The sequence below is a fragment of the Gadus morhua genome, chromosome 2 (assembly GCF_902167405.1).
Source record: "Gadus morhua chromosome 2, gadMor3.0, whole genome shotgun sequence".
In the NCBI taxonomy this organism is placed as follows: domain Eukaryota; kingdom Metazoa; phylum Chordata; class Actinopteri; order Gadiformes; family Gadidae; genus Gadus; species Gadus morhua.
Genome location: NC_044049.1, coordinates 1,134,580 through 1,158,208, shown reverse-complemented (window position 1 = coordinate 1,158,208; position 23,629 = coordinate 1,134,580). Strand labels below are relative to the sequence as shown.

Here is a 23,629-nt window from a genome sequence, read left to right as displayed (position 1 = left end):
CTCCCGCGATCGTGAGCATGATGTGGGCGACTCACTTCCTCTGCGCTTCTGTCCGTGACTCTGTTGTCTGGAGGGGGGGAAGGGGGGGCTTTGTTAACGTACAGTATCAACAGTCTGTTATTGAGCAACTGTTTCCCGTAAGCCGTAATTAGCATAAAAAAACGGACCGAATTTCGTAATTGCTCAGAAATTTGCAAGCGGCCACCAAATGTCTTGAGACCATGCTGGGGCATGTGGATTTTCTTTGTGAGTGTGGACCGTGCATGGTGACAGATTTGTTTGGATGCTGCTTGAGGCGGGAGCAGGGTTCAAGTGACGGGTTGAGTTCAAGAGGGACTCACCTGTGGGATTCATTATTATTGGAACCTTTCCTGTAATTAATTTGATTACCACCAGGTGTGGGTATGATCAGCCATTACAAACTGTTTGACAATCTGCCCTTCTCTTTGCCGTAGTGACATCACAAATGAGTTTCAACCTAGATCTATCATACATCTAGGTGGACACGCCCAGTGGGGATGTCACCAAAACAAAGGAAAAGGCCGATTTTGAAACGGGATGTAATGGCTGACCACACTCACACACCTGGTGGTATATGAAGGGGGCTCTTTAAAGTAGATTAGCATGTGTGTTGAAAACAGTTTCAATTGATATTACCAAAGTGATGACTTGGAAACTAATACTAAGGACAGAGGGCGCTGATCTCATTACAACTCAGGAGGACATCAATAATATCACCAACGTATATATATAAAATGAGCTGCCATAAGACCAAGCCATTAAAAGTTTATGCAACGGTTCAAACCATTGTGCAGGATATATATAGGGGGGACATATACAAAACCTCTCAAAATTGTTGTGTTTATATGTGAAATATTTCATAAGTGGACTCAGCCTGTAATAAATATATGTTCTCCATTACATTATTTATCTAGAAAGAATGTATATTGGGGATGACATGTTTTTCAGAAATTGAGGTGGACTCCTGCACTCCATCTGCGCCAATGATAAGGACTAACAAAATTATATTTTAGTTATTTTTTAAACAATTAAATTGCATCTCTGGACATCTCTGTATATAAGTCTCTAAAAATGTAAAACAAACAGGCGTTCACGATGGCAAATAAAGACAGATTTATTTGAATTGCTTTTATTTTAAGGCTTTCAAAACATACTTGGCAGCGTTGGCTTTCTCATGAGTTAAGTAGGGTTTGATCCCAGTAACCAGAGGCAGGTCAAAACCAAACCAAGATCGAACCAAGGTTCAGAGGAGACAAGAGGGACACCGGGATCCGTCACCGCCTCTCAAAGGCAGCAAACATAAAGGCTATATTGCATGTAAACACAACTATGGCTGCCCATCACAAATCTTACATCCCGACCACCCCCATCCTACCAACACCAACACCAACACCCCCACCACCACCACCGACCCCACCACCCCCACCCCCCACCCCCCACCGCCGACCCCACCACCCCCACCACCCCTACCAGCATCACCACCACCGAGAGGCGGTGGGCTCAGATGTATTCGGGCCTCACCACAAAGTGGTAGATATACTCTTCATCGGCGCAGGGGTACGTTACATTCTCGCCAGTGGGCACAAAAGCAAATGTATCCTTGAAGTCCATAATGTGGAAAATGAATCTTCCTTGGCAGCTTAACAGCAGCCGGTTGCTGTAGCGGATGCTGCCCTGGTACTGGAAGTTGGACGTGGACATTCTCATTCTGGCCGCAGGCAGTGAATCACACCGCACACCACTGTTGGAACAGTCGCTTCGCTTTTTGAAGAGGTTCAGCTGCCAGTTAACCATTTTGTCCGCGAAGAGAGCGCTGATGTGGACAGGTGTGCTTTGAGTTTGAATTGTTCTCGGCATCGGCGTGTTGTAATAACTGCCTCTATAACTGCCTCGATGGTTGTACTGGTTGTTGATCTGACGCTGGACGGTTTCTACGCTTTGGTTAAACGTAACGCTCCACGGGGGGCCAGTGTAGATCCTGGGCTGGTAATCCTGGTCGTTTCTCTGGAAAGTGGAGCTGTTCTTCAGAGTGCCGAAGGGCAGTGAGTGCGCTTCAAACCCTTTCAGAAGCTTCTCCTGATACAGAGTCTGATGGGCGGAGTAGAGGGCGGAGGTGAAGCGTACCTCGAAGAGCTCCTTGGCGGGGATCATAGGGAAGCGCACACGGGCCAACAAGACGGCCTGCTGCTCCTCACTGGTCGTCCGGTTCACCTGGGAGACCCAGTCCTCCAGCGCTGCCAGGACGAAGGTCTCGCCCGGCACCACCAGGTCAGAGCGGGACAGAAGGGCCTGCAGCAGTTCTGCTGACACAGAGCTCCAGGCCTTGGAGGTGCTGAGCTTCTGGAAGTTCCACGCCATGTACTGGAGACAGTTCTCCTGCAGCACCCGGTCGCCTGCTCCCACCGAGTACTCGTAGAAGGAGACCTGGGTGAGGAAGGAGCGGTCCTCAGGGAGAAGCTTGGTGAAGAGGCGCCCGGCGTCCTCCATCAACCTCCTCATTCCAAAGTGCGAAGCCAACTGGTGGAAACACTCGGCTGTAGTCGTGGTTACTTCCAGTCTCCGCGTGTAAACGTACCTAAGAGTACACAGGGCAGATTCCACAATGGTTACCTGGGTGATGGGAGACCACACAGGTTCATTATGGTCATCCGAATCATGGGGTGCTGTAAGGCCTATACCTGATCAAACTGGGTAGATGAGGACGGCAATTCTGGGTGAGATTAATTGATATTTGGTCGACATCAGTAGAGGCTTTGAAGCCAGGGAAACGTGAGAGGATCATCCTGTGTGCGCACACTGTTGTGTTCACCATCTCCCCATCGTATCGTTCAAGGCCGGTGTAAGTTTGTCCTTGGATAAGGAAGTCGCAGCCCTCCTCGCTGTCAAAGAGTTGCCCAAGATCATCAGACAGATCAAGACTATGGTCCACATAGTTCTCACTAGTGCCTAAAGTGTGGAGAAAGATAAATATATTTATTAGTATTCAAAATGTACAGCATTGGTTGTGTATCCCCAAGGTGTAGGCCTACTTTGGAATACTGCAGTGTCTTAGAGGGGGTAGACTGGTAGAAAAAGTTTGAGGAACACTGGAAATTAACACTTTTGTAAGTATTTTACTGCCATAATGGTTGAATAATTCTGATATCTACCTGCTACACAAATAACTCCAGCATCTTGCTTGTGTGTGCAATCCCTTATTCCCCATCCATTGTAGGAACAGTTGGAAAGAGAGTTCTCTGTGCCAACACACTTCGTCCGGTCAAGCCAAATCTGTCCGGATCCTAGAGAATGTATTGAAATTAGAAATTGTTAGTTCACAATGGCCGGTAATCGTGTGTGGTTTTGTGGGGGAAAATTATAAATGTCAAATGTAATATATATATATTATAGGCATATATATATAAATATGTATATATTTTTTTCTGATGCAATATTCAGCTCTCCCAAGGACTCCTCCTCACTGGTTCATGGTTAAAACATGTTTTATTCAAAATGTTATCTAAAAACATAACTAAAGCACTACACTACCCACAATCCTAAAGTTTAACCCTAACATATTTCATTGGTGGAGCTCGCTTTTACCATGGAAAGGTTTACCACCGGGGCGAAAGTCAAGACGTTAATTACTGGTGCCGCTGAACTCCATCGTTTACAGAGCGACCATGATGTCCCCTTTCTGACATGATGCGATTTTTTAGAGATGAGGACAGAGTGTCCAAATGGGTTAAACCAGTAGGAAGTCCGGCCATGTACTGGGCTGTAGTGTTTGAGAGAGCCAGCTTGAAAGACAAGACCTACAGGGTTGTGGTGAGTTTGGCAGGCTCTTAGCTGGCTGACCCGAGTTGCACCAATCATTTCGTTATCATGGTGCGGGGAATAAAAATAAATAATTAAATTATATGATATATAGCGGTGCCATTTAGTAATTTTGGTAGGATAAAATCGAGGAGTACATAATGTTGAATGAATACATAATTGAATTCACAGGTAAAAACAAGTAATAATCCCATATCCACCGGCTCTTAGAAACCTCGGCTGGAACCGTTGGAACCGCCATTGATGGACGCGCGATGGTTGAGTATAGGCTACCATGTTTACTCATGGTACCATGTCGATGACGACACTATATATACATTACATAGGCTACTATATATTAAACTACAACCCCCCCCCCCCCCCCCCCATTGGTTAAGACATGCAAGAAGCGTGTTTCGGTTGGTGCAAGTGGTCTGATAAAAAGGTCAGCAATGGATCAGGGGATGAGAAGTTTCATAACTCGTTCACAAAATAGGCCTAATGTTCCTGGACCTTTGTCTTTTCTTGCTCGGAATCCAATGTTTTACGGTCACGAATAATTCCTGCGGTAATTGGCTAAGTTCCAGGCTGAAAACTATTTTTTTCGATTTTCTGAAGAGCCAATAGAGAAAATTTATGGGATATTGACTTCCGGAACCAGAGTTGTTAAAAAAGGGGACGCTCACTGCTGCAAAATATGCAAAAACTGCTTTTGCTAAATCTGCTGCGCCATCGCCCCCTAGTGGAGACATTATATCAGAATAGAACAGCCCACCTTCGCCAAACGTCCCTCCAGCGACGGCAGATACGGCTCCTCTGAAGTGCAGCTGACGACACACCACCTGCGCGTCGGGCAAATCCCAGCCGTTGTGACACACGGTTCCCCATTCCCCGTGAAGGTAGACCTCCACCCGGCCCTGAGAGTGGGTCTTCGCACCCGCCAACCGTATATCACCAACCTCTGGCGACCCCATCGGGCTTTCTGGCGCACAAAGAAAACTGAGGTTATATTTGAGGGACGGAAAATATCCCAACGCTTCACGTTATGAAATAATAAAACGGATTAGTGAAAAGTCAGGGCAGCAACAGCTATATAATGATTGGCCTGTAACGTTATACATCATTGAGTGGTTTGGTGATCAACTGAGACATTTTCACAGTAGACCTTACAAACAAGGGAACAAAACAAATTTAGAAACTAGTTTTCAGTTGATCTATTTGCATTTTAAGCAATGGAATTGTGGTTGAACTTACTGAAAAGGCTCAATTTCATGGATCCGAGAGGAGAAACATGGAGAAGCAAAATCCACAAAGCAGACAGCATGGCTCCGAGCTTCTGCATGTTGGCGACTGAGAGATGTTAGTTATAACCTGCAGGTTATTGAACCCAGCCAAATTGTGCAACTGAGTTTGAGACAATGAAAGTAATAAAAAATGTATTAATAAAATGCAGACATGAAGAAATGCATTAATTTAATTTATATGTCATCACCTTCTTGATTCTTGAATAGCTTTCACAAAACAATCATTAGCCTACCTACTGATAGCTGTTCCCGAGTTTCGTTTCCTTCCCTCCCAGTGATTGTCATCCCCTTTTATTCCCCACAACCATAACCCAACTTAGGTTTCGTTGTGTGTGAATAGATAACGTTGCACAACTGCCCCAACTGGCACACCTGATTTCATGGGAAACAAAAATTAGAAAGCAAATTCACAGGAGAACCTTACTGAAAATAACAGACAACTGTTGTGTTAAACATGCTAGATGGGTATCCACATTGTAACCACTGGTGAGATATTTATATGACGGGTGCAAACCGGCCCAAAAAAGCTGACAACATATTTTTGGAATAAAGAAAATGATCAATGCAAGGCGTCAGCCCCTACCTTTGATTGATTCATGCCACATTTTTCGAAACAAACTCTGTCAAAATGACACATATAAGTCTGACAGTGATGTTCAGACCCACTTTATGAAGCAGTACTAAAAATAAGAAAAACGTAGTCACATCTATTAGATTTTTTTAACGTATTTTTTACGTGAAATTACGCATACATTAAAAAACAAGTGACGTACCATAACCCCCCCCAACACCCCCCCACCCGACCAAAGCACATTACTTATTATTTTTTGCCGTTCCCTCAACCAGTGCTTCGTCTTTCCCAACAGCTTCTTTACTCGCTTTGGCTTTCCTTTCCCCTTATTTAAAATATATATGTTTAAGGGCAGCAACGAAAGCTAATTAAGTTAACTATATAAACGCCATAACATCAAACTGATAGCAATATCAAATTTAAATAAAATAATTAATACTACTACTGAAAGAAGCTGCCCTACAGGCAACACGGCTCCGATAATAACTCTTGTATCAGCCATGCAGGTCCATAGAAGCTCAATAGCTTACTAAAACCGTTTTTTTCTTTAAAAGTATTCATTGGTTTTATATGATCATCGACATAGACTTGATGATGATGACAAAGACTGAAATAAGTCCCCAATTTAGAGGGGACAGGTGTGATTGTGATCAGCCATTACAAACTGTTTGACAATCCGCCCTTCTCAGTGCCGTAATGATCACAAATGAGTGTCATCCTAAATCCATCATACATCTAGGGCAGGGGTCTCGAAGTCATCTTACCTGGGGGCCGCTGGAGGTAGAGTCTGGGTCAGGCTGGGCCACATCAAGTATTCCTCAGAATAAAGGAGCACAACTGACCCAATCTAAGTTAATGATCGGGCTATAATGAGATCACGTTGGCTATGTAATCGCTGACAACAGGGGACATTTCATAGCTGTTAATGGAAACCGGGACATTTTAGCGTCCTTTGGCTTTTGGCGGGACTCAGGACACGCAACTCAAAATTGGGACTGTCCCGGCAAAACCGGGCCACACTAACACTAAACTTTGATGTCAATTAGGGGGCCACAAAATATCATCAAGCGGGCCTCAATTGGCCCCCGGGCCGCGAGTTTGAGACCCATGACCTAGGTGGCCCCCCCCAGTGGGGATGTCACCAAAGCACAGGAAAAGGCAGATTTTCAAACGGCTTGTAATGGCGAATCTGTGTGTTGAACGTAGTTTCAATTGATATTACCAAAGTGATGACTTGGAAACGCATACTAAGGACCGAGGGCGCTGATCTCATTACAACTCAGGAGGACATCAATAATATCACCAAACTAAATATAAGTTTAGCTGCCATAAGAACCAGCCATTAATAGTTTAGGCAACGGTTCAAACCATTGTGCAGGATATACAGGGGGGACATATAAAAAAACGCTCAAAAGTATTGTGTTTATGTGTGAAATATTTCTATTTACATTTGGGGGGGGGGGGGGGGAACAACATGTTTTTCAATTTTTTTGGGGGGACAACATGTTTTTCAGAAGTTGAAGTGGACTTGTCCACTCCATCCCCCCCTCTGCGCTCATGATGAGGACTAGCCGAAATTATAAACTTTTGCAGCTAACAACTAAATTGCATGTCAGAACATCTTTGTATATTAGAAGCTACAATTGTAACACAAATGTACAATATGGGGTATATGATGGTGAATAAAGACAGATTTATTTGAATAGCTTTTTATTTGAAGGCTTTGAAGCATACATGAACATACTAATGAGAGTTACTTCACTAAGAGATCCTAATTCATTTCATTGAAAGGCAGCGTTTGCCTTCTCGTGAGTTGAGTAGGGTTTGATCCCAGTAACCAGAGGCAGACCAAACCAAACCAAGAACGAACCCAGGTTCAGACTCTGGAGAAACCGTCACTCACAAGTATGGCTGCCCATCACCAATCGGTCATCCCCCACCACCACCGACAACACCCTCACCACCAGCACCACCACCCCCAACACCACCACCGACCCCACCACCCCTACCAGCATCACCACCACCGAGAGGCGGTGGGCTCAGATGTATTCGGGCCTCACCACAAAGTGGTAGATATGCTCTTCATCGGTGCAGGGGTACGTTACATTCTCGCCAGTGGGCACATAAGCAAATGTATCCTTGAAGTCCATAATGTGGAAAATGTATCTTCCTTGGCAGCTTAACAGCAGCCGGTTGCTGTAGCGGATGCTGCCCTGGTACTGGAAGTTGGACGTGGACATTCTCATTCTGGCCGCAGGCAGTGAATCACACCGCACACCACGGTTGGAACAGTCGCTTCGCTTTTTGAAGAGGTTCAGCTGCCAGTTAACCATTTTGTCCGCGAAGAGAGCGCTGATGTGGACAGGTGTGCTTTGAGTTTGAATTGTTCTCGGCATCGGCGTGTTGTAATAACTGCCTCTATAACTGCCTCGATGGTTGTACTGGTTGTTGATCTGACGCTGGACGGTTTCTCCGCTTTGGTTAAACGTAACGCTCCACGGGGGGCCAGTGTAGATCCTGGGCAGGTAATCCTGGTCGTTTCTCTGGAAAGTGGAGCTGTTCTTCAGAGTGCCGAAGGGCAGCGAGTGCGCTTCGAACCCTTTCAGAAGCTTCTCCTGATACAGAGTCTGATGGGCGGAGTAGAGGGCGGAGGTGAAGCGTACCTCGAAGAGCTCCTTGGCGGGGATCATAGGGAAGCGCACGTGGGCCAACAAGGCCTGCTGCTCCACACTGGTCGTCCGGTTCACCTGGGAGACCCAGTCCTCCAGCGCTGCCAGGACGAAGGTCTCGCCCGGCACCACCAGGTCAGAGCGGGACAGAAGGGCCTGCAGCAGTTCTGCTGACACAGAGCTCCAGGCCTTGGAGGTGCTGAGCTTCTGGAAGTTCCACGCCATGTACTGGAGACAGTTCTCCTGCAGCACCCGGTCGCCCGCTTCCACCGAGTACTCGTAGAAGGAGACCTGGGTGAGGAAGGAGGGGTCCTGAGGGAGAAGCTTGGTGAAGAGGCGCCCGGCGTCCTCCATCAACCTCCTCATTCCAAAGTGCGAAGCCAACTGGTGGAAACACTCGGCTGTAGTCGTGGTTACTTCCAGTCTCCGCGTGTAAACGTACCTAAGAGTACACAGGGCAGATTCCACAATGGTTACCTGGGGGATGGGAGACCACACAGAGTCATTACGGTCATCCGAATCATGGTGTGCTGTAAGGCCTATACCTGATCAAACTGGGTAGATGAGGACGGCACGTCTGGGTGAGATTAATTGATATTTCGTCAACATCAGTAGAGGCGTTGAAGCCAGGGAAACGTGAGAGGATCATCCTGTGTGCGCACACTGTTGTGTTCACCATCTCCCCATCGTATCGTTTAAGGCCGGTGTAAGTTTGTCCGTGGATCAGGAAGTCGCAGCCCTCCTCGCTGTCAAAGAGTTGCCCAAGATCCTCAGACAATTCAAGACTATGGTCCACATAGTTCTCACTAGTGCCTAAGAGTGGAGAACGATAAATATATTTAGTAGTATTCAAAATGTTTGAGAACACTGGAAATAAACACTATTGTAAGTATTTACTGCCGTAATGGTTGAATAATTCTGATATCTACCTGCTACACAAATAACTCCAGCATCTTGCTTGTGTGTGCAATCACTTATTCCCCATCCATTGTAGGAACAGTTAGAAAGAGAGTTCTCTGTGCCAACACACTTCGTCTGGTCAAGCCAAATCTCTCCGGATCCTAGAGAATGTATTGAAATTAGAAATTGTTAGTTCACAATGGCCGGTAATCGTGTGTGGTTTTGTGGGAGAAAATTATATATCTATGTAAAATGTAATATATATATATATGTAACGGAACTATTGAGTATTCACCTGTATTGCGACCGGAACCTTTTGTTTGCTTTTCGCCCGGTACCCTTTTAGAAGCGCACAGCAGCAGTCATGGCGATGCGTGTCTCGCACCGCACGTAGTCGCGTCGAAAACGTACGTTTAATTTGTCTTAAAGCCTGTACTTAGGTTAGATAAATGTTGGGTTCATATTGAAACATTTTTTATGTAAGTTTTATAGTTCATGTGTCTTACACCGGTCGTATTTCTATGCCATTTTATGTTCGTGTATAGCGTGTGAAGCAAGCTAACAGCTGTCCCATGAATGTACGGCAGGGATGGGCAACTTTCATGATAAAGAGGGCCACATTTTTCATCATAACCATCGGAGGGCCACATGACTGCACACTTCAACTAAACGTGAGCTGAGAGAAGCTACACAATTTGGAATTTGGTAGATATGATTTTCTGTATTCTGGTGCATTTTGGGGATGGCCACTACCTAAAAAATCATCCAGAATCATAACCTATGTACGGTATGTTAATTGAACCAACATACATTCATTTCATGTTTTCCATGCTCAAACAGCCACATGAATGGTCAGTATTTTTATCAGTGCAAAGGGCTCACATACGTCATCATTCAATGAAGTCAAAAAACTGAAAAACAGTGGCCCAACATTAAGTGCAACAACTCAATTAACTCAAATCCAACAAGCAGTTGTAGTAGTTGTAGTGACGACTTAAGTGGATATCTTTAATGACTGATATCGCTTCTAAGCAAACTAGACGCATGGGTTTGCCTTCGAATTCTATGAATTCTTCTGATCTTTCTTGACCAAGTTTTCTGTAACTCGATCAATTATTATTATTATTATTATTATTATTATTATTATTATTATTATATATATTTTTTTTATTATGTGCGGGCCTGACTGAGTGAGGATGCGGGCCGCACTGAGTGAGGCCGCCAGTTGCCCATCCCTGCATGCAACTTTTCCATCTCAATTTTCCCTCGTCTTGCACCCTTGGCAAGCGGAGCGAGGTATGTTGGTTTGTTGTAAGCTTTTAGTGTGATGTTTAAGTTTGGTGTCTTCATGTAAGTGTAGCAAATAATGCACACATTTAAGTTTTTTGTTTTGCTGAAATATGTTTTCTGTCATTCTTTTATTTCCTGTATTGGAATAATATTTGAATTCAAGTGAATATTGAAAAGGTCATTCAGATGTTTATGCAGTTTGCACACACATGAATGTTATCTTAATATTAAGAGACTAGTGTAACTTTCTTTAATTTGTGAACGTGGAAATTGTACTGCACTGATGTTAATATATTTGTGTAATAGTGCAACCATTTTGTGTTACTTTTTCTAGATTCACGGTGCTATATCGACAGAAGAATTCCGCAATAAAAGGTTGCACCCGTCAGAGACTCTCCGGTTACTTCGATGTCGAGGGCTGCTACAATATATATATGTATATATATTAGTGCTGTCAAGTGAGTAAAATATTTATTCGCGATTAATCGCATTAATGTCATAGTTAACTCACGATTTAATCGCACATTTTTTTCCTATGCTAAATATCCCTTGATGTCTTTGTCCCATTAATTGTTCTCATTTTAATGCTCTTATCAACATGGAGAAGTGCATCGGCTTGCCTTGTGGAAATGTTTTTTTATTGATAACAACATTGGCATATACTGATCAAAACAGGACGATACAAAAAAAAAGCCTATAGTGCAATTAAACGATGAACATACAAACATACTGCCTTGAACATAGCAGTCAGGCTACTGCTTCTTTGTTTTGAGCCAATTTTTTATTGATAAATTGCGTTAATCGCGCAATAAAAAAATGAACGCCGTTAAATGAACGCCGTTGGTTTGCGTTAACGCCGTTAATAATGCGTTTAACTGACAGCACAAATATATATATATATGTATATATATATATATATATATATATATATATATATATATATATATATATATATATATATATATATATATATATATATATATATATGGTTTTATTCCTGATGTAATATTCAGCTGTCCCAAGGGCCCCTCCTCCCCTTGGTTAAAATGTTTTAGGTGAGTTATTTATAGACATAATTTAAAAGCACTACACTACCCACAATCCTAAAGTTTAACGCAACGTATTTCATTGGTGGAGCGCGCTTTTACCATGGAAAGGTTTACCGCCGGTGTTGCGCCGAATTTCGACCCCCCCGCATATTACGACCCCCCTTCGCGTGAACGCGCATTCGCTTATTGTCAACGCCCCATACTTTCATTTAGTTCGAGGCGCTCTTCCTTCCGACAATATTAGTCTAAATTAGTGTTTATATTCTATCACAACATCACAAGTTGAGCAACTTATCACAGAAAGCGATGGCGTATTTTAGATTGTAAGTTTGAAGACGAACACATCGCAATGGAGCCTCCGACGACCCATGTACGCTACAACATTCACGATAATGAACTACGAGAGCACTTAAATACGTAATAGTTAAAAGTAATACATTTATGCATTATGTTATTTACTCATTAATTTTGACAACCTCTTGGTCTACCCTGGAAAGCACATTTAACTGACGGATCCAAAACTAAGGAAATCCTTTACTAGGTACAGACTCAGTGAGCACAGCCTCGCCTTCGAGAGAGTGAAGGATAGGCTATTGGATATATATTGAATATATCCAATATATATTTTCGATATATTGAATATATATACTGGATATATTCAATATCCAGCCAATTTAGCCTGCCATATTCATCACCCATCTCCTATTTCTTGTTTGTTTTCACCACAACCGTACTGTGCCTTTTTTTAATATTACCTATATCTAATGGATTACCCGTGCATCGACCTGTTTGCCTGACTAACGTAGTCTCCGACTCCTAGCCTGCTCCCTGCCTGGACTTCGCCTACCCATCAAATTTCCTGTGTATGACCTCCTGCCTGTCCCTTGACCCATCTCCAGCCTCCTTCTTGGGAATTGTGTTAATAAACATTCTATCATGCTCTGCGCTTGAGACCTATTCTTGACATCCTTCGTATTCATTACAGTCAGGTTATTATCACAAAAAAATGTAAATGTATATGCTACTTTTGTACTTGCACCAAACTTTACTTCTTGTCTTCTGGTATTTTTGGCCACAATACGTTGTGGCTATTTTACAAGGGTGTGGGTTTTTTCTGCAGGGAACAGTTGTAGGGCTCATTAATGTAATGTGTGTTCAACTTTGATATCTGTTGATGTTACATTGGATTTCTGAAAGGAAGTCTATTCTAGAATATTCCTCAAAGTCAGAAGTTGTTAATTGCAATTACTTCATGCATACATATACATATGTACATCCATACACATATTCATAATATGTACTGTTCATTATATTGACATGGTAGGCATCAACACTGGGAGCATTTTGAATGAGTGAGTAATTCTGCCGGCATGAATTGGCTGTCAGAATACAACGCCCCCCCCCCCCCCCCCCCCACACACACACACACACCTGCCAAATGCCCCTGTTATATGACTACACGACATTTCTACAGTCACATCCAGTGACCTAACGATGTAACCCCAAAAAATGTGAAGTGTCTCAGACTTTGCAAACAAGAAATAGGAGGGGGGTGATGAATATGGCAGGCTAAATTGCGCTGGATATTGAATATATCCAGTAGGCCTATATATATGTATATATTCAATATATCCAAAATATATATTGGATATATTGAATATATCCAATATCCTTCACAGGCCACCACAGGCCTGTGAGCTGTCACTCACCTAAACTCTCGTGATAATTGGAGAAGGTCACCTGAAGTTCCAAGCCGAAGACTTCATAACGAAGAAAATGTTGTATTTTCAGTAACACTCAACACTCAACCGTCAATACGTTTCACAGACTTTGCAAACAAGAAATAGGAGTGGGGTGATGAATATGGCAGGCTAAATTGGCTGGATATTGAATATATCCAGTATATACAGTATATATTCAATATATCGAAAATATATATTGGATATATTCAATATATATCCAATATATCCAATATCCTTCACTCTCTCGAAGGCGAGGCTGTGCTCACTGAGTCTGTACCTAGTAAAGGATTTCCTTAGTTTTGGATCAGTCACAGTTAAATGTGCTTTCCAGGGTAGGCTACCAAGAGGTTGTCAAAATTAATATGAGTAAATAACATAATGCATAAATGTATTACTTTTAACTATTAAGTATTTAAGTGCTCTCGTAGTTCATTATCGTGAATGTTGTAGCGTACATGGGTCGTCGGAGGCTCCATTGCGATGTGTTCGTCTTCAAACTTACAATCTAAAATATGCCATCGCTTTCTGTGATAAGTTGCTCAACTTGTGATGTTGTGATAGAACATAAACACTAATTTAGACTAATATTGTCGGAAGGAAGAGCGCCTCGAACTAAATGAAAGTATGGGGCGTTGACAATAAGCGAAGGGGGGTCGTAATATGCGGGGGGGTCGAAATTCGGCACAACACCTGTGCGGAAGTCAAGCCGTTGATTACTGCTGCCGCTGAACCCGATCGTTTACACAGGGACCATGATGTCCCTTTTTGACACATGATGCGGTTTTTTAGAGATTAGGACAGTGTCCAAATCTGTGTGCTAAATCTGCTGCGCCCTCCCCTGAAGACATATCAGAATAGAACAGCCCACCTTCGCCAAACGTCCCTCCAGCGACGGCAGATACGGCTCCTGTGAAGTGCAGCTGACGACACACCACCTGCGCGTCGGGCAGATCCCAGCCGTTGTGACACACGGTTCCCCATTCCCCGTGAAGGTAGACCTCCACCCGGCCCTGAGAGTGGGTCTTCGCACCCGCCAACCGTATATCCCCATCCTCTGGCGACGCCCTCGGGCTTTCTGGCGCACAAAGAAAAAGGAGGTTATATTTGAGGGACGGAAAATATCCAAACGCTTCACGTTATGAAATAATAAAACGGATTAGTGAAAAGTCAGGGCAGCAACAGCTATATAATGAAAGGCCTGTAATGTTATACATCATTGAGTGATTTGGTGATCAACTTAGATATTTTCACAGTAGGCCTTAAAACAAGGGAACAAAACAAATTTAGAAACTAGTTTTCAGTTGATGTATTAGATATTTTCACAGTAGGCCTTACAAACAAGGGAACAAAACAAATTTAGAAACTAGTTTTCAGTTGATCTATTAGATATTTTCACAGTAGGCCTTACAAACAAGGGAACAAAACAAATTTAGAAACTAGTTTTCAGTTGATCTATTTGCATTTTAAGTAATGGAATTGTAGTTTAACTTACTGAAAAGGGTCAATTTCATGGATCCGAGAGGAGAAACATGGAGAAGCAAAATCCATAAAGCAGACAGCATGGCTCCGTGCTTCTGCATGTTGACGACTGAGAGATGTTATAACCTGCAGGTAATGGACTCCAGCCAAATAATGCAACTGAGTTTGAGGCAATGAAAGTAATAAAAAATGTATTAATAAAATGCAGACATGAAGAAATGCATTAATTTAATTCATATGTCTCCACCTTCTTGACTCTTGAATGGCTTTCACAAAACGATCATTAGCCTACCTACTGATAGCTGTTTCGTGAAACCCGAGTTTCGTTTCTTCCCCTCCCAGTGGTGTCCGTCCCTTTTATGCCCCACAACCATAGCCAATCTTAGGTTTCATTGGGTCTGAAATGAATAGATCAAAGTTGCAACCTTGCCCCACCTGGCACACCTTATTTTATGGGATACGAACATTAGAATGCAAATACACCGGAAGACCTTACTGAAAATAACAGACAACTGTTGTGGTAAACATGCTAGATTGGGGGGCCCCAAACGAATGGGGGGGGGGGGGCTAAGCCCCCCCAAGATGTTCAAAAGCCCCCCCCCCCCCCCCTACATTTTTTTTTTAAGGAAATCGTAACTTGCTAAGCCAGACTATGAGTTGAAATAATTACTAATACAATTAGAAGTTGTCTTTAACTTGGACTCATTGTTTCCGAGAGCGCTGGCGGGAGGGGCTAGGGCTGAGGGGTAATTTAAGGTTACATTTTCTGAATGGTCGCGTTGGCAACTTGGCACTCGGCGGGTAGAGTTAAGAAATAAGAGGAGACAAAGGAGGATTTGCAGATCACAGAGGGAAATTGTAAATAGGTTCTAATGTGCAATTGCCTGAGGTCTACTTAAGGGAAAGGAAAGGATTCATCTACTGTAATTTTAGAGTAGCCGCCCTAGAATAAGTTCAACAACGTAGCTGCTAGCCTATGACAGCTATCAGTCCCTGCAGATTGCTGTTATAATCAGCAATATTGTGAGAGTGACAAGTTACAACAAATGGCTTGGTGTCCCTAATGGTATATCAGTCAACTCATTGACCAGATGGATATACGAAGGTAGTTGAAGGTACTTGACGTGTGAGGGAGAAGAAGCAGAGCATGGTGAGTGGCAGAGAAGCTGATGCTGACGGAGCCTGCGAAGTCAGTCAAGATCTACTAGGCATACAGGTCGAGTTTTTTTTACGTTCTTCAACAAGTGGTCTTCTTGTGTCCATGAACTAACAACCAGCCAAAATGACTGTTTATTATTTCATCGCGTGTGCGCGAGGGTGTGTGTGTGTGTGTGTGTGTGTGTGTGTGTGTGTGTGTGTGTGTGTGTGTGTGTGTGTGTGTGTGTGTGCACGCGCTCGCGTGTGTGTTTGCGTCTCCCCCTCCCTAATGTGTCATGGAATGTGTCAAATGTGCCAAAAAAGGTGACATATTTTCGGAATAAAACCCCCTAAGATTAATTCATGCCACATATTTCTAAACAAAGTGTCTATTTCTAAGTCTAAGTGACACATAGAAGTCTGTCAGTGATGTTCAGACCCACTATATGAAGCAGCAGGGGAGACCGGGTATGGTTGTAACACATTTTTCTTCAGCACCTAAAACGACATTTTCTTTTAAAGCTACAGTTCTGGACCCGTTAGGCAAAGTACCCACATTTGTATGCTACAAGTGGCAACCATTAACATCTCCTCAACTATATCACGGAATTTGTGAGATTATGACAAATACAATGTATTTTGTTTCAACCTACCGGGGTAGGTTGTAACCTACTGGGTATGTTGTCATGTTCATGTGATCATGCCCTGTTCCTTTTTTTCAGGACGTTGATGATGAGGAAGGTTCATACAATGATGTGCCAGAGGGGATCCTGCTGCCATGAACAGGAAAACATCAGTCCACACATGCAGTCCCTCCACCACAATGCCTCCTCAGTGGGAATCCTCTTGGAGGGAAACATTGTGATGGATGTTGAGAGCCTGCCCCAGGCCATGTACATTGTCTTCGGACTTACCTATGCACTGCATCTCAACTACCCAAAGTACATGAAGAACACTTTTGATTTTTTTCAACAGGTACTTCTGAACTTAGGTAAGACAGATCTGAAACCTAAACTTCAAACACTCAAGAATCAGCTTGCAATGTAAGATCCAGCATCTCCTCTTCCCAAGTCGTCAAATGTGAGGTTTTTTAATAAATAATTGGTAGTTGTGGAGTGTGTGTTGTTGATAGCTGGTTTACAGCCTCACCTGGCCTGAGTCAGACTAATTAGACTCTGGCTGGGTGGGGCTGCACACCTGTGGTGCAGAGCAACCATGGCCCCCAGGATAAACCAGCTATCACCACACACACTGCCCCGAGCTACTACTGTCGGGGCAGCTTGTAACACCAGCTCGGCGAATACCACCTGCCACCTTAAACAAAGGTATATTTAATCCAACATCTACCTGGGTCCCGTGTCTCAGAGGGCCCCAGGAAAAGCCACTAAGGTGGCGTGTGGCAGAGGTAAACTGCCGGCGTTGAGGTGGCTGTTGGTTCCAGTGCGGGTTCGGGCAGCCCTTCCGTGTCCCTTCCTGGTCAGAGGGGCAGGGTCGCTCCTGACCACACGCCACCTAATTGGCTTTTCCTGGGGCCCTCCGACAGAGGACACGGGAAGATGTTTTCATATGCTTTTATTGCACCACAGGTGTGCAGTCCCACCCCGTCTAATCAGTCCGACTCAGGCCAGGTGAGGCTGTAAACCAGCTATCAACACACACTCCACACACACCCTCCACAGTAGTAATAGTAGTAGTAGTAGTAGTAGTAAAAAAATTGTTACATGGGGGATGGAGAAAGCATGGGGGCTCGTGAGGAGGGGAGATAGAGGGAGGAGGAGGGCAGAGTATGGGCAGTTTTATTTTGTCTTATTCTGTCTCACGCATGCTTTTTTATTTTATCCAGAGAAACATTTGTTGTTAATGATTGAGTTCAAAATTGCCAAGATGGAGGAGTGGGGTAGATGGATTTTAACTTTTAGGGACAGATCATTTGTGCTGATGACAGCGCATATGGTGGGAGACCAACGGTGTGATTATTATAATTATTATTATTATATATATTTTTGGGGATAAAATAAGAGAGATGACTTCCGTCATGTCATCGCTCTTATTTTATCCCCAAAAACGCAGCTGATCGGACGCATCACACGATTCGGAAGCATGCATCATGCCTTAACTGTAAACACAACTACACTACAGAATGCTGATTTGTGGGATTTTAAAAACTGATTCTTATTCTTTTTTTTCAAAAATGCATTCGGCAGAGTAGGGAGACTAGCGTTGCTCACGGGTTGGAAGGAAAGGGAGAAAAGGGGACAGAGCTAGTTGCCAGTGGAAGCGATGTCTGAGATGCAGAGACAGCTTCACGCTACCAGTGTCTGTCTCGTACGGTTTGGAATGAGAGCTCGTGGCACTATTGCGCACGTACGCCTGCATGCTTGCACAATAGCATACTGCCCGAGAATGAAGTATCGGTGTCAAATCTGTCCGTGGGAAAAGTAACGTTGCGCTAGGGTGGCCGTGGTATGCGGTATTACCGGTGTTACCGGTGTTGAGGACACTGGCCACACAGTGGCCACACAGTTATTTATTTATTTATTTTACTCGGTGTGAAAATGTGCACACCGCGGAAACCCTACGCTGCGCCGAATTGAAAAATGAACCCGCTATAATGAAATAGCGGTAATATTTCCACATCAATTGATAAAATAACAGGGGATGTGAAGGGGGGATGGCTGTTTCAGAAGGGGGATGATTATGATCATTTTAATTCCAAAGGTGGAGGCCATCCCCGCTCACCCCCCCTCAACTCGAGTGCTGCCTGTAGGCATGGTACCACCCCTTTAAAGGCCGTGTTACAGGGTTTATTTTCCAACAAATTTGTGCAATTAGCTTGTTGGTAATAAAGATTTAAACTGTTATTTATTGTATTTAATGTTGTTAGTTATCACAAAACGGAATGTAATATGAAAAAGTAGGTACTCTTTTAGTGGTTAGCTATTGATTCTCATTTCCCCCAGAATGCCTTGCATGACGTCACGTTGGGGAGACACGGACCAAAGCGCAGCTGCGTTCACACCAAAAGATGCATTGGCTGCCCGAACGCATTGTCGCCGAAGTTTTGCGGCGCAGCAAATCAAGTTTTGCGGCGCAGTAAAGCTTTTGCTGCGCCGCAAAACCTTTGCTGCGCCGCAAAACTTTTGCTGCGCCGCAAAACTTCGGCGACAACGCGTTCGGGCAGCAAATGCATCTTTTTGTTCATTGTAAAGAATAATACCTCGAGGCTACTGTTTGTTTGTTTTTATCCCCGCGTCACCCGGAAGTGATGATTCTGTCGACCAATCAACGGAGGGGGTGTGTAGCTAGAATTTCCCGGGACCCTTTCAGGCGTCTCGTCTCGTTTTCAGTACCCCAACGGAGGAGTCCTAAAAACGAAGCCAAAACGGGTGCGGCTAAGTCCGGGTCACGCCCACTTTTGGCGGTGGAAACGCGACCCAATCCGCACCTTTGCGATCCGTTCCGCACCCTGCATTGGAAACGCGCCATTATGCCGCGTTTCCACTGCAGGGTGCGTCACGGATCGGATCGCAAAGGTGCGGTAGGGAGGGGGCGGTATAGCCCAGCTCAGTTCCGAGGTCGCGTTTCCACTGCCGACAGTACCCTTTGTGGTAGGCCGGATGTCGATCGCCGCGGCAGCTACGTAAACATCGTCTTCCTCCCCAAAGAATGCAGACGAACGTCTCCACCTCCTTGTTCGCCCAAGCAAGCGTTTTACGCAACATGTTAATTGTAAAGAATAATACCTCGAGGCTACTGTTTGTTTGTTTTTATCCCCGCGTCACCCGGAAGTGATGATTCTGTCGACCAATCAACGGAGGGGGTGTGTAGCTAGAATTTCCCGGGACCCTTTCAGGCGTCTCGTCTCGTTTTCGGTACGGAGGAGTCCCGAGAACGAGGCCGGAACGGGCACGGCAAAGTCCGGGTCACGCCCACTTTTGGCGGTTGAAACGCGATCCGATCCGTTCCGCACCCTGCAGTGGAAACGCGCCATTAGCCTCGAGGTATTATTCTTAACAATTAACATGTCGCGTAAAACGCTTGCTTGGGCGAACAAGGAGGTGGAGACGTTCGTCTGCATTCTTGGGGAGGAAGACGTTGTTTACGATGTTTACGTAGCTGCCGCGGCGATCGACATCCAGCCTACCACAAAGGGTACTGTCGGCAGTGGAAACGCGACCTCGGAACTGAGCACTGCGGTCAAGTGAGCCGCTATTCGTTCATCCGCGGTTAAGCCAGCCGTCACACAAAATCTTTGTGCGCCTTTACTCTAAACATCCTTTGGTTGGTATCTCGCAACGTTTTCAAAATAAAACCCTTCACCTACGTGCGTAGATATATAGAACACTAGCAGTCTTACACTGCGGTCAAGCCAGCCGACTCATCAAGATCGGTGGTCAAGCCAGCCGACTCAGTTTTTTGCCGTACCTGTATATACTAGCCATTACGGTAATAGCGTCTCAGAACTAGTTTCAAATAAAAGCATTCGTCGGGTACATACAAAAAGACAGTCAATAAAAGCAAATACTATCAAAGGAAGTGTACGGCCGTTGTGGTATTTACTTTCAAAATAAAAGCCCACCAAACATTCCAATATGAGACGTATTACATATGATTTTGGATACGATTTAAAAGAAAATGCCCTGTTATTCCAGGCTCATTTCAATTCAGGGTTATAGTTCAGAACCCCATGGGGTCAGGCAAGAAGTTTCAGAACATTCTGATGTGGAGTTTGAAAATAAAAGCCCATCAAACATTCCAATATGAGACATATTACATATGATTTTGGATTCAATTTAAAAGAAAATGCCCTGTTATTTCAGGCTCATTTCACTTCAGGGTTATAGTTCACGACCCCATGGGGTCACGCAAAAGGTTTCAGAACATTCTGATGTGGAGTTTCAAAATAAAAGCCAACCAAAATCTCCAATATGAGACATATTACATATGATTTTGGATTCAATTTAAAAGAAAATGCCCTGTTATTTCAGGCTCATTTCACTTCAGGGTTATAGTTCACAATCCCATGGGGTCACGCAAAAGGTTTCAGAACATTCTGATGTGGAGTTTCAAAATAAAAGCCAACCAAAGTTTCCAATATGAGACATATTGTATATGATTTTGGATTCAATTTAAAAGAAAATGCCCTGTTATTTCAGGCTCATTTCAATTCAGGGTTATAGTTCACGACCCCATGGGGTCACGCAAAAGGTTTCAGAACATTCTGATGTGGAGTTTCAAAATAAAAGCCAACCAAAGTTTCCAATATGAGACATATTACATATGAATTTGGATTCAATTTAAAAGAAAATGCCCTGTTATTTCAGGCTCATTTCACTTCAGGCTCATAGTTCAAGACCCCATGGGGCACACAAGAAAACATTCTGATGTGGAGTTTCAAAATAAAAGCCAACCAAAGTTTCCAATATGAGACATATTACATATGAATTTGGATTCAATTTAAAAGAAAATGCCCTGTTATTTCAGGCTCATTTCACTTCAGGGTTATAGTTCAAGACCCCATGGGGTCACACAAGAGGTTTCAGAACATTCTGATGTGGAGTTTCAAAGTAAAAGCCAACCAAAATATCCAATATGAGACATATTACATATGATTTTGGATTCAATTTAAAAAAATGCCCTGTTATTTCAGGCTCATTTCACTTCAGGGTTATAGTTCACGACCCCATGGGGTCACGCAAAAGGTTTCAGAACATTCTGATGTGGAGTTTCAAAATAAAAGCCAACCAAAGTTTCCAATATGAGACATATTACATATGATTTTGGATTCAATTTAAAAGAAAATGCCCTGTTATTTCAGGCTCATTTCACTTCAGGGTTATAGTTCAAGACCCCATGGGGTCACACTTGAAGTTTCAGAACATTCTGATGTGGAGTTTCAAAATAAAAGCCAACCAAAGTTTCCAATATGAGACATATTACATATGATTTTGGATTCAATTTAAAAGAAAATGCCCTGTTATTTCAGGCTCATTTCACTTCAGGGTTATAGTTCAAGACCCCATGGGGTCACACAAGAAAACATTCTGATGTGGAGTTTCAAAATAAAAGCCAACCAAAGTTTCCAATATGAGACATATTACACATGATTTTGGATTCAATTTAAAAGAAAATGCCCTGTTATTTCAGGCTCATTTCACTTCAGGCTCATAGTTCAAGACCCCATGGGGCACACAAGAAAACATTCTGATGTGGAGTTTCAAAATAAAAGCCAACCAAAGTTTCCAATATGAGACATATTGCATATGATTTTGGATTCAATTTAAAAGAAAATGCCCTGTTATTTCAGGCTCATTTCACTTCAGGGTTATAGTTCAAGACCCCATGGGGTCACACAAGAAAACATTCTGATGTGGAGTTTCAAAATAAAAGCCAACCATAGTTTCCTAACCCTATGGGGTCGTGAACTAACCACATCAGAATGTTCTGAAACTTCTTGGGTGACCCTAGGGGTCGTGAACTATAACCCTGAAGTGAAATTAGCCTGAAATAACAGGGCATTTTCTTTTAAATTTAATCCAAAATCATATGTAATATGTCTCATATTGGAAACTTTGGTTGGCTTTTATTTTGAAACTCCACATCAGAATGTTCTGAAACTTCTTGGGTGACCCTATGGGGTCGTGAACTATGACCCTGAAGTGAAATGAGCCTGAAATAACAGGGTATTTTCTTTTAAATTGAATCCAAAATCATATGTAATATGTCTCATATTGGAATTTTTGGTTGGCTTTTCTTTTGAAACTCCACATCAGAATGTTCTGAAACTTCTTGGGTGACCCTATGGGGTCCTGAACTATGACCCTGAAGTGAAATGAGCCTGAAATAATAGTGCATTTTCTTTTAAATTTAATCCAAAATCATATGTAATATGTCTCATATTGGAATTTTTGGTGGGCTTTTATTTTGAAAATCCACATCAGAATGTTCTGAAACTTCTTGGGTGACCCTATGGGGTCTCTAACTATAACCATCAAGTGAAATGAGCCTGAAATAACAGGGCATTTTCTTTTAAATTGAATCCAAAATCATATGTATTATATGTCTCATATTGGAAACTCTGGTTGGCTTTTATTTTGAAACTCCACATCAGAATGTTCTGAAACCTTTTGCGTGACCCCATGGGGTCGTGAACTATAACTCTGAAGTGAGATGAGCCTGAAATAACAGGGCATTTTCTTTTAAATTGAATCCAAAATCATATGTCATATGTCTCATATTGGAATTTTTAGTGGGCTTTTATTTTTAAACTCCAGATCAGAATGTTCTGAAACCTCTTGGGTGACCCTATGGGGTCGTGAAGTATAACCATGAAGTGAAATGAGCCTGAAATAACAGGGCATTTTCTTTTAAATTTAATCCAAAATCATATGTAATATGTCTCATATTGGAAACTTTGGTTGGCTTTTATTTTGAAACTCCACATCAGAATGTTCTAAATCTTCTTAGGTGGGTCTTGAACTATAACCATCAAGTGAAATGAGCCTGAAATAACAGGGCATTTTCTTTTAAATTGAATCCAAAATCATATGTAATCTGTCTCATATTGGACATTTTGGTTGGCTTTTATTTTGAAACTCCACATCAGAATGTTCTGGAACTTCTTGGGTGACCCTATGGGGTTGTGAAGTATAACCCTGAAGTGAAATGAGCA

The 23,629-nt window shown here is 43.1% G+C and overlaps 1 protein-coding gene and 1 long non-coding RNA gene across 2 annotated transcripts; one reads left to right on the top strand and one right to left on the bottom strand.

Moving 5' to 3' along the window:
• Positions 1–1,119: 1,119 nt before the first annotated feature.
• Positions 1,120–14,961, bottom strand: LOC115532537 (uncharacterized). Its single transcript, XM_030342380.1, has 10 exons — positions 14,834–14,961; positions 14,210–14,416; positions 9,290–9,421; positions 8,906–9,173; positions 7,734–8,802; positions 5,071–5,176; positions 4,592–4,798; positions 3,171–3,302; positions 2,700–2,967; positions 1,120–2,596 (listed from the first exon to the last, which is right to left on the bottom strand). Exons 1-10 carry the CDS (start codon positions 14,919–14,921, stop codon positions 1,522–1,524), a joined length of 3,552 nt encoding a protein of 1,183 aa, XP_030198240.1. The 5' UTR covers positions 14,922–14,961; the 3' UTR covers positions 1,120–1,521.
• On the top strand, positions 9,469–12,545 carry LOC115532289 (uncharacterized). The gene is made up of 5 exons (XR_003974011.1): positions 9,469–9,667; positions 9,806–9,931; positions 10,452–10,556; positions 10,885–11,008; positions 12,420–12,545. It is a non-coding gene; the product is annotated as an uncharacterized LOC115532289 (long non-coding RNA).
• Positions 14,962–23,629: the final 8,668 nt, after the last annotated feature.

What these genes read in the sequence shown, in the direction of transcription:
- LOC115532537 (XM_030342380.1), bottom strand. Translation starts at nt 14,921, where the DNA reads ATGCAGAAGCACGGAGCCATGCTGTCTGCTTTATGGATTTTGCTTCTC. An exon ending in CATGAAATTGACCCTTTTCA is followed by an intron (nt 14,417 to 14,833) that starts GTAAGTTAAACT and finishes TTTGTGCGCCAG; the next exon opens with AAAGCCCGAGGGCGTCGCCA. An exon ending in TGGAGTTATTTGTGTAGCAG is followed by an intron (nt 9,174 to 9,289) that starts GTAGATATCAGA and finishes CTCCACTCTTAG; the next exon opens with GCACTAGTGAGAACTATGTG.